A 12229-nucleotide genomic window follows, 5' to 3' on the forward strand; every position below is an offset into this window, starting at 1 on the left:
TTATTCCAAAAAAATATAGAAAGGAATGATTACAGGAGCAAAAATAAATATTCTGTTCAGATTCCATTAGGAAAGAGCAGTGGAGAATACTTCTAGCATTCATAGCAAGGAACCTTGACCTGTTGTCCAACTGGTCAAAACATAGATGTCCCATCTGAAATGATTTTTATGATCCAAATTCCTGGGAACATATTAATATGTTCAGCAAAGACATTCCACCTGTTTTAGAAAATATTTGAAGCTTAAAAGAACCAAGTCATATGAATTTATACTAAGGAAATAATCAGTAATGTGCACAAAAATTTAGCTATAGGAATGTTAATCTTTGCACTGTTTATAATAGTGAAAGAATGGAAGCCACATACATATTCAAGAACATTGAACTGATTTTAAAATTTATTTGATGTCCATATATTAGATTATGCTGTAATTCAAAATGATGTGGATGTCTTTTATTGATACAGAAAACTATTTGGGATCTATTATTAAATAAAATAAAAGCAGGTTGTGAGAAAATTAGCTTTGTGTGACCCCAATTTATTTTTTAATGCACATACTAGAGGAAAAAATTCTGAAATTATAATACCAAATGTTCATAGTCGTTATCTCTAACTTGCGAGATTCTAGGCAATTTTTAATTTCTTCCTTTAGCTTCTTTTTCTGGTCTTTTCCCCCCCTAATTACCATACTTTGCTTGTGTAATAAGAAAAAAAAAACTGTTCCATTTATTATTTTTAAAGTCTCAACTCTGTAGGGTGAACATCACAGTGATTAGTTTGGGCCTCCTAAGAGGAAAGGCAGTGTTTATTTTGTGTACAGAAGAAATAGCAGGTACAGGAAACACTGCACCTTTTACCAATATTAAAAAGAGATGTGAAAAATAATGAAAGGAAATGCTGGAACATTCTGGGACGGTAGCAGCCTGAGTACATGTTTGTGGGGTTGCTCTACCACTAAGAGAGGCATAACTGCAGCTGCGAGGTCTTGGAAGGCACCTTGGATGCTTCTGAGCCTCATGTCCTCTAGGAAGAATGTGTGGGTGTGAGGAAGTAGAAGAGACTATGAATTTTTAAAATAATTTATCAAAATTTTTGGATATCTATTATTCTTAATTAAAATTTTTTATTGGGAATCTATAGGTGTTGGACCTATAAAATAGTCCAGTTTTGTAAAAGGATTTTAGGCAGTGAATCATAAATGTGTTCATACTCTTGGACCAGTAATCTACTACGAAAACATAATTCAATGATAATCCTTAAAAAAGGAAATGTACTAGTCACAAAGATACAAATAATTACCATATTAAAAACAAAGAAAACTACCTAAACTCTCAAGAATCAGGAAATAATTAAATATTTAAGCTATCAACTCAATGTACTATTAATGTAGCCTTGAAATAAATATGGAAACTCTGTAGATGCATGAAATGTGAAGAATAATGTATAAAAAAGTTTTTTAATGACAGATTTACACTGTAATGAAACTTAGGTTTCCATATTGATGTCACAACACTGCAGATACAAGGTCAACACACAAAAATCAACTATATTCCTACAGACAAGTAATGTACAATGGGGAATCAAAGTTTTTAAAAATACCATTTACAGGGTTTTCCTGGTGGGGCAGTGGTGGGGCAGTGGTTGGGAATCCGCCTTCCAACGCAGGGGACATGGGTTCAAACCCTGGTCCAGGAGGATCCCACATGCCCCAGAGCAACCAAGCCCGTGAGCCACAACTACTGAGCCCATGTGCCGCAACTACTGAAGCCCGTGCGCCTAGAGCCTGTGCTCTGCAACAAGAGAAGCCACAGCAATGAGAAGCCCGTGCACCGCAACGGAGAGTAGCCTCCGCTCGCCACAGCTAGAGAAAGCCCACGCACAGCAACAAAGACCCAAAGGCAGCCAAATAGAAAATAAATAAATAAATAAATAAATAAATAAAATGAAAAGAAAACCCCACTTCATTAAAATAAATAAATAAAAGAATAAAAATTAAAAATACCACTTCCAAAATCTCCAAAATAATGGAAATACTTAGGTATTAATCTAACAAAACTTGTATAGGATCTATATGCTTAAAATAACAATCAAAATACCCACTTATTTGTCAAATAACTATTCTGCATTTCAGCTAAGTTACTACTACCCAGAATATAAATAAGGCTTACTAAAAGTTCAGTACCAATTAGAGTAATATTCAAAGTAATAAACACATTGCTCTACTTAATTGCACCAAGTTGTTTGACTATTTCCTCTCAATACAGAATACATATATTCTTTTATTACATATATAAATTTATAGATATTTAAATTTATAAATATTTAAATATATATATTCTCTTAGAGTCATAGTTTTAAAGTAATTGATAATTTGATTATTCAAAAGCAAAAACTGTTAAAATCCCGTTGAAACTGAATGCTACAATCTACATAAGATCAGTTAAACAAACTGTTATTTTTTGGATATAGCAAGTTGCAACTTGTATGAAATTTGGATTTTTTTTTTGGTCTCTTTTGAATTCTATTACTACAAAATTTTCTTGATTTTAATCCAAGCACTCTTAAGCTGTGGGGAAAAAAAGCTAACAAGAGTGGAGGGCTGACTAACTATAATCTATCTTGATAATTTAGGTTCCAAATCATTCCTTAAAAAAATTTTTTTTTTTGTTCTGCCTGAATGATTCACCAAATATTGAACTGAATGTTTGCCACATGCACATACCTTTCATGGTACACTTGAGAATACTCTCCTACTTTGCCCATAGAGAGGACCTCACTCAGTCACTAATTCCTAATATCAGTCTCTATTACCCATGGCATTCCTGCTATCTGTTCCTGTATCTGTGATCTGTGGTCTGAACTGTCTTCCAGTTATTCTAAAGGACTTCCCTCACACACTCAATTCCTTAACCTATTCCAACTCAGGAATACTCATTGGTTGGTTCAGCAGAGGAAACACTATCCGACCCTCCTGCTTGATTGAAATAGGATTATACTAATTCTGATGTAGAATCACAAAGCCAAAATGATTATGAAAGGCTTATGTTTTAGCTAAAATAGTTGCCAATAGATAGATATCTATATTAACAAACTGGTACTGTACAACTTATTAGTAACCTGTTCTAGGGTCCCATAGTACTTCATGGAACTTAAGAAATTATCTAATAATAAATGGGCAAAATATCTACTTTTTTTCCCCAGAAGGTTCATTATTTTAAAACAAAACCAATGCTCACCAAAATTTTAACTGGCTTCAGCACTTTTCTAGTAATGACACCAGGGGCTCTTAAACGAATGGTTTCCAAAATACACCATTTAATTAGAGGGAGTTTCTTCAAGTCATCCTCACATACTTTAATCTTATCTTTACCTGGAAAGAGAATTTAAAAAAAAAAGATGGACTTAAAGAGGCCAGAAAATGATTTTATGTAAGCTATATAAGTTAAATACTGTCTCTGATATCAGGTGTTAATATTATTATTACTTTTACATACCAAGTTTAGTAAGTTATTGACTCTTTTTATCATTTTCTTCTTACCAAGATAAAATGTATGGCATATAAAACTAAACCAATGTTGATTACTGTAATGTAATGGATTGGTATCCAACCTTGGTTCTCACAGTCCTATGGCTATCAGATGACTAAGATAGTGCCTGTCAGAAAGATGTTCAATTTTTACTCATTTCATTGTTTCTTGTCCAAATTCTCATTCCACTTAAGGAAAGAGCAATAAAAGATCGGCATCAAAAGTACAAAGTAAAAGATCTGAGAAGCCACCTGACTTACTACTTCTATCTCTTCCCTGCTGATTTGTTTTTGTTTTTGCTTTTGCTTTTTAATCATACATTTCAGAAAGCCCAAAAAGAATATTAGGAAAGGGGTGATGGGACACATGTATTTCATCTGGAATGATGAGCTCTCTAAACACAGGTACAGGGCTTCCCTGGTGGCGCAGTGGTTGAGAGTCCGCCTGCCGATGCAGGGGACGCGGGTTCGTGCCCCGGTCCGGGAAGATCCCACATGCCGCGGAGCGGCTGGGCCCGTGAGCCACGGCCGCTGGGCCTGCGCATCCAGAGCCTGTGCTCCGCAATGGGAGAGGCCACAACAGTGAGAGGCCCGCGTACCACAAAAAAAAAAAAAAAAAAAACACAGGTACATCAAACATTCCTACTGTAAGTTGCATACCTTAGCTAATATTTAGATTGAAGTCACGTGGAAAAGGATTGCGGTTGATCTTTCTATGGACCAACATAAGGTCAGGGCCTTCAGTCAAATGAGACAGTTTAATTAATGATATTTCAAGTAAAATGTTTACATTTTGAAAATTACTTTAAACAACTCAGCTTTCAATTTTGACAGTACTTGCTCAATAAAAGTCAACAACATGGTCAGTTTAAGTCAACTTTCACATTTTCCTCCCAACTGTACTGGGCATGAGTGGATGAGAGTGGAATGTGGGTCTCCAGTCACATTTCTCTTTGACTCTGGATGAGGCTTGTCCTAAAGCCAGCCCATCCTGCAGAAGAGGGTTGGGTGGGTGCTGCCTGGGAAACCTTCTCTGTCAGTACAGGTGGAATTCCTGAGGAGTCAGAAGCAAATGTTTCTGGTTAGTGGAGTCTGGGAACTAGGGTTTTTGAGCTCTGGTTCTATTAATTCCCATAGGGGCGTCTATACACTCCATTAAACTTGACAGATTTTTGAGCACTGAGCAAGAGCCAGGAGTTGAGTCAGCCTCCACCAGGGTTACAACAATGAAGGCATTCTCGCAATACACTCAGTCTAGGAGGTAAGAAACGAACACACAGTTAACAGGTACACCATGCAGGCAAGGAGACCCTTCTATGAGATATAAAATATTTGAAGATAGTTAAAAGCAAGGAAGGTATTGAAGTGCAGGATAACAAATTTTAGAAGATCAACTTAAAAATGTATGAGGGGATCTGAGTTTCTTTTAGAATGTACATGAGTGCAAAAAAAAAAAAAAGAAAAAGAAGACCATTGTCTACATGGCAGGTGACCAACAACCTATTAGAAAACTAAGGAAAACTCTCCAAGGGAGAAATGGCAGATGTGACTTTTAAGAACAGAAAATTCAACTTTATGTCATATACTCAATTTTAAGTTGTTTCTGGCTACTGTGTAATTTTCCCTTTCCTTGTCCTATATTTTTAATATTTTAATAAAGTCAGCTAACACATACCTTAAGTTAACACCTGGGGAAATAAAGATCTGGGTATGTCCAGGAAGCAATGCAATATGGAAAAGAGGCAGAACCGCAGAAGGGAAAAGAGCGGAAGTGGAGAAATCAGGAAATGCGAGACTGGAAGTCAAGAGAAACTCCAAGAGGCAGAGGCCTCCACTTCTGGCCGCCTCCATCACTTCTCCCTCCAAAGATCCCTAGAACTCTGGGAGGGAGTTCAGACCAATTTCATCTTTATCTTGGAAACCAAGGTGACCCCAGCAAATGAGGGCCCTTGCCGAATGGACATTACAAATAAATTAGCAGTAACCTACACTTCAGATTCTAAATCTTACTTTAAAAGAGGTTTTTCTCTTTAAAAATCTATTTAGAGCATCTACATTAGACAAATTCACCAAACAATCCCTCTACTTATTTTTTGTTTTTTACTTTACTGAAGCTATAGGATACAGAAAATAAATATTTCTCTAATTGATCAAAGATAAATGACTACCACGGGTCAGATTTTGTGTTTGAAATCAGGTCTGTGTGACTCCAAAGTGACCAACCGATTATGAAACAGGCATAATTCTGGCCTTGAAAGAGTCTGGACTCTGGTAATAGTGAAGGTTCTGACCTTCTTTTGGAGAAAAAGTTTTCTATGAATTATTCTTAGGAGACTAATTGAATTATAAAGTACAAAAAGTGTTTTGTATTATACAATAAAGAAACAAAAGCTTGTTCTGAGTTGAAAACAAAATCTATTATGACCTACAAATGTAGAAGAGATGTAGACTACACTTGGAAAATAAATGTTTTGAAAAAATATTTTTAGTTTCTCAAGTCCCAGTGTGATATAGGAAAAATAAGGTAGTATTCTCAGACTAGACAAAGAAAAAGAAAAAGATGCTGTTTTCAAACAACATCTTTAGGTTAAAGGCCTTTCTTATTATAACTCTTAGAAATGGCGTTGTACCCATACTGTACATATTTCAATGCACATCTGTGGTTTGTTCTTCCAGTGTTTTGACTCTAAAATTAGAAGGTTCCACTTGGAAGAATGCCAAGGTAATCATCAAAAGGGATAGGGCCTAATGGAGATGGGGACCAGTACAAAAGGCAGCCAGGGAAGAAACTATGGGTGATTTGGGGTAAAATTCAGAAGTCATCTGTTTAATTCTTGGCACAAATGCAATAAAAGTCAAACCAAATCACAGGATATTTGAAACCAAGTAAAAGAAAGGATGAGTCTTGAGTTCAGAAATAGCAAAGAATGTTTCTAAAATATTCCGTATAGTTTTGGGTTTCTGCAGGCATGGTGCCAAGCATGTTAGAACACAGTAACTGTAATTTATATTTGTTAAGGATATATAATAGATTAAAATTCTACTACTTCAACCATTTATTCACTCAATATATATTTGCTTCATATCTGTTACATGTTAGCCCAAGCGTAGGTGCTGTAAGAGATAGGAAGAGAATAATACTAATTTGTTGACCATCTAATGTCACCAATATGTTGGACCACTTCATTTATTCCTCATCACAATCTGCCAGCTATCAAGTTATCATGCGTCCAAGGAGAAGCTTGAAAGTGTCAGAGCAGCCTTCAAGCCTATGTCTGGCTACACTAAAAGCCCTTACCCTTGCTCCCTGGGTCCCAGCACCTCCCTTGAGAGGAGAAACAAATAAGAAAGACACAGTCACTGTTTTAAAGGAGCTTGGACATAAGGACACAAAATAATATCTGGATACAAATAACTATAAGTTTCATAAGAGAGGATTTGAGTCTCAATAGCATTCATCCCCTCTTGCCTAGGGCTGGAGTTTCAGCTAAGCCTGGAAGGAGGAGTAGCACTCACCCAGGCAGAGACAAAAGTAACTTAAATTCCAAAATTAATTATAAAAATATGATTTCTTAGACCTAAAAACAATAGAAATATGAATCAAACAGGATCACTAAAGCAGGTCCTTTGTTGAGAGATGACTCCTCTGTCTCCTCCATATTTCAAGCTCCCTCCCCTTCTCACACACACACACACACACACACACACACACACACACACACACATTTATTCAATAAATAAATACATAAAATACAAAAATTCTGTTCCTATAGTCCTGAAGTAACATTATATCAAGATTTAACTAATCATTTTGGGAAAATAACCCACGTTTTGCGAAAAAAAAGGAGAATGACAGGCATTTGCCGAGTCATTCATACCTTTTGAGACATAATTCTGAGGAGATTGAATCAGAAGGTGGGAATGAATACTGAGGAGGCCCTGTGCTTCCCCACAGATGAAAGACAGGTGTATATCTACCAAGGGACACAGAGAAGTGAAGCAAAGAATATACTCCACTGAAATTTAAAGAGTGCATCCCTAACACATTCTACCAGCTCTTTCTTTACTTTTGAAAGCAGGGATTCTCGGTTGTTTGCTGTTCTATACTGTGAGGTTGTCTTCATTCACAGATCTTGTCTTTCATATTCACAGAACAGCTTATTTAAAATGTTTAAAATTAAGGTGTGTGCAAAAGGTCATAGTACACATGAAGGACAGTGAACTGGGATTAAAAGTGCATGGAGATAAAGGTTGAAAAATAAAGAATCTGATGTAATAATCTTAAGCAATGATTCCTACCAAAACTTGTTCATGAAATTTGCTTCCCAAATTTTATAATAATTTTGCTAAAAAGCAATATCAAATAACAAAAGTTGGTGTTTATACTGTTATTTGGGGAAATGATGTAACAGCTTTGAAAAAATCCAGCATTTCTATGACTTCTCTCAAAAAGCAATGAAGCAGAGACATCAATTGCTGACAGAGAATAACAGTAGGAAACTAGTTTTCTGGCATATTTTCTCAAGCAGAGACCTCAAGATAAGCTACTGAAAAAAAAAAAGTCAGTTTTTAAAGAACAAAGCTAAAGAGAAATAGTAAATAAAGAATTTACAGTATTCCAGAGGAATATAAAAGAAGTATCTTACATCCTTTCCTTCATTTAAGGAATTAAAAAATTTTGAATATGATAAGTAATGTTCAAATATTCAATTAAAAAATTATATCTCTATTCCAGGGATATTTTCATATATTTAAAAAACTGCTGTTTTCTTCTAAGAAGAAACCTACTTTCACTGGAAAAGGTTAGCACATCTCAGAAAGAGTAAGAAAGGAAAAAATGTCCTGAAGTAGATAATATCATTACAATACATTTTATATGTCCAATGATCCTACAACAGCTGTTTATAGGCAATGAGAATATACTGGTTACAAATTTCTGGAAATTTTTAGTGAGATGAAAATTAGTTTGGAGACTTGTCTCCCAAAAGGAGACAGCAATAAATCCCTTTCTACAATATTCTTTTAACTGTGAAAAGAAATATTGTGAAACTTTTAAGATTCTCTCTTTGTCTTTAACTTTTGACATTTTAATTATAATGTGTCTTGGTGTGGGTGCCTTTGGTTCATCTTGTTTGGAACTCTCTCTGCTTCCTGGACTTGTCTGTCTGTTCCCTTCACCAGGTTAGGGAAGTTTTCAGCCATTATTTCTTCAAATAGGTTTTCTGTCCCTTTCTCTCTTTCTTCTCCTCTGTGACCCCTATAATGTAAATGTTGTAGTTGTCCCAGAGACCTCTTAAACTATCCTCATTGGTTTTTATTCTTTTTTTCTTTTTGCTGTTCTGATTGGGTGATTTCCACTACTTTGTCTTCCAGATTGCTGATCCGTTCTTCTGCATCCTCTAATCTGCTGCTGATTCCCTCTAGTGTATGTTCTATTTCAGCTATTGTAGTCTTCATCTTCTATTTGCCTTTTCAAGTTTTCACTGGGTTCATCCATTCTTCTCCCAACTTCAGTGAACATTTTTATGACTATAATTTTGAACTCTTTATCTGGTAAATTGCTATCTTTGTTTCATTTAGTTTTTTTCTGAGGTTTTTATCTTTTGCTTTTGTTTGGAAGATATTCCTTTATCTTTTCATTTGCTCAACCCTCTGTGTCTGTTTCTATGCATTAAGTAGATCAGCTATATCTCCTGTTCTTGAAACAGCAGGCTTATGTATAAGGTGTCCTGTGGGGCACAGGGGTGCAATCCCTCTTGGTCACTAGAGCCAGGTGCTCCTGGGATGTCCCACATGTGTGCCGTGTGCACCCTCCTGTGTGGTTGGGTTGCAACTGTGCCCTGGCTGGCTGTGTGGCTCTGCTGTGACTGCTGTGGGTTCATGGCATGCAGGGTGCTCCCCCCGCCCCCCAGAGGTGGAGCCACTTTGTACAGTTGCCGGGGCCAGCTGAGGCTACCTGCCAGGTGGGGCAGGGGCCGCTTTGAAGGGGCTGACTGGGGAGGGTGGGATGGGCAGGGTGGGTCCTCAGGAGAACGCTGGCATGGGGCGCATGGTGTTAGCTAGTTGATGGAGAGTGACAGAAATGTTGCCTGCCAGTACTGGGCCAGATGGTGGAAGGAGAGGTTAAAAAAGAAAAAAATGGCATTGGCCAGTGCCTTCAACCCTGGAGAAAATTCCACCAGATCCCTACCCCTCCAGCACTCATCCCCAAATTGTTCAGGGAACCTCCTGCAGCATACGACCCAGGTAACCCTCACATTCTCCTGCCTCTGTGCTGGTACTCAGAGTAAGTGAGTTTGTGCGTGCACCCTTTAAGAGCAGAGTCTCGGTTTCCCATAGCCCTCCAGCTCTCCCAAATGTAAACCCCACTGGACTTCAAAGCCAGATATTATGGGAGCTCATCTTCCCTGTTCAGGCCCCCGAGCTGAGGATCCCCACATGGGCTTGGACCCCCTCACTGTGTAGCGGGCACCTCCGCCATTGTGCTATCCCTCCCACATGTGGGTTACCACACTGGGAGTATGGGTTCTGTCTAGACTGCATCTTTGACCCTCCTACCCATCTTGACATGGCATTCTGTTTACGTTCTTAGTTGTAGAAAATCTGTTCTGCTAGTCTTCAGGTCATTCTCAGATATAATCATTCTACCTGTAGTTGTGGTTTTGGTGTGTCCATGGGAGGAGGTGAGCTCAGGATCTTCCTACTCTGCCATATTAATCTGGATCCCCTAAATGTTTCTTTGATAGAGGAAAAAGGTGTACTCTTGGGGTTTTATTCCTTATAAAAGACTAACTTCCTTTATTACTATGCATGTCCATTACTGTACACGTCCACTACTGAACATGTTTTGTGAGACAAAATTCTGTAAGAAAGATATTAAGTTAAATTTATTTTTAAAAAATCAAGAGAAAGAAGATGAGGGTAGATGAAAGATTATGAAGTATATGCTAGGCTGTGGAGTTACATGCTTTTTAGTTCACTGCTGTTCCCTATAAACTGACTATAAATATAGTCTCCCAATTGACTCCAGGCTTCTAGAATATTAGCTCATTGCAAATGTTGACAGTTTAGAAACTTTTGCCTCAAGAATATGAAACAAAATAGAAAAGTGACTTTTTTCCTGTAATTTTTTTTTTTACCTTTGAGAGAAAAGATTCTGAATTTGCTTTTTTTGGCAAAAGGGAAGCAAATAAGGGCCATGATGATCAATTATTTGTCCTGTGCCAGTCGTGTACTCTTTTGTTATAGCAACTTATACAAAAGTTTTACTGTCTGGCAAATATGGCCTTACCAATTTACACTTCGATTAATCTTGACTTCTAATCACACTTATTCTTCCAAAAAATATTTAAGTCATTTCGTTAATTTCCTCCCCACCAAAGCCATTGGAATTCTCCTTATAATTAATTAAATATATATTAATTTGAAAGTGGTTGGCATTTTCATGATATTAAGCCTTCCCGTATAGGAACATGATATGGGTTTTTCTTTATTTAGATTGTTTTTTTAAAATATATATATTTTTAAATGCTATAGTTTCCTCCCTCTAGGTCCTGTCCTCAATGTCTTTATGTAAGAGAAATACCAGTTAAATAAACAGGAAGGACAGATGGAAAGTGGAAAGGAAGACTTAGAAACAGCTTAAGGTATTTGTGGTGGAAACAGACTGGGAAAAGCAGAGAATAAGCCTAGAGACTGTCCAGGGACAGTGAATACAGGCATTAGGGCTTTAGGGACTGTAGCTGGAGCCTGGCAGGTTGCAGCTCCTTCAATTCTCCCTCTCTAGTCACCAGCTTCTTCCAAACACCTCAGTCATTTCTGAACTTCCAGCTCTGGTTCTTTGGACTTTTCCAGGGGTGGATATGACTTTTTGGCATCTGAAGGATTTAAGATGAATTTTGATTATCAAAGACATATATTCCTATTGTTGGGAAAAGCGGGTCTCATGCTCAGCCTTTCAGCCCCAACTCAGCTGCGGAAGGGTGGGCCTTGGGCCTGGAACACTTCCTCACCAAGAGACAAAGGGCCCACACAGCCTCTACACAGCCTGTGCCAGGTGCATCACCTTGTGTGGGAATATCTTTCCTTGTTTCAGGGGCAGAGAGTACTCTTCTGTCTCTGCTTAAAGTATGTGCAGAATACGGCACCTGTCCAACCCCACGGTTACATCTGCCCTCCGAGGGAAAGGGACAGGGTTCCTTCCACGCGGTGTGAGAGGGGTGTGCAGTGGCCAATTTCCCTGTGTCGCCCACAGGGAGAGAGACATCTTGGCAATGGGGGACTGACACCCACTCCTAAAGCTGATCTTGCTCTCTTTCTTCTCTATGTGAGTTTAGCATCGTTGCATCCAGTGCCTGACAGCATTGTGTTTTCCTTGGCAACTTTGATACCAAGATGAAGTGAGCAGAAGTGTTTAGAGTCCTCTCCTGGGATCGATAACCAGTGCATGGCACTCTGCTTGACACCTATTGAAAATTATAAGCAATAACCTTTCGGAGGTAGACTCTGATCAGCAGCTTCAGTCTGATGTTCATAACTACAGACCAAGAATGAAAGAGGCAGCTATAACAATGAATTGAGAAAGATACCACGGATTACAATAGTGCTCAGAACAGGTTATTAAGATGGATGGAAGACAGAGTCAAGAATCAAAAGACTGACCCTCCCCACCCTTTCTTCCATCTGTCAAAGCACATATAAAAAT

At 37.8% G+C, this 12229-nt stretch overlaps 1 protein-coding gene across 2 annotated transcripts in view; it reads right to left on the minus strand.

Annotated features, from left to right (window-relative positions):
* Window positions 1-12229, minus strand: part of CYP39A1 (cytochrome P450 family 39 subfamily A member 1) — a 69027-nt gene that overhangs the window by 24099 nt on the left and 32699 nt on the right. For both annotated transcript variants that reach the window (XM_059076547.2, XM_067006333.1), the window contains exon 8: window positions 3236-3369. In XM_059076547.2, coding sequence (XP_058932530.1) covers window positions 3236-3369 — 134 coding nt within the window. The remainder of the gene's footprint in view (window positions 1-3235; window positions 3370-12229) is intronic.

This window comes from Kogia breviceps, chromosome 10 (assembly GCF_026419965.1).
Source record: "Kogia breviceps isolate mKogBre1 chromosome 10, mKogBre1 haplotype 1, whole genome shotgun sequence".
Lineage (NCBI taxonomy): Eukaryota > Metazoa > Chordata > Mammalia > Artiodactyla > Physeteridae > Kogia > Kogia breviceps.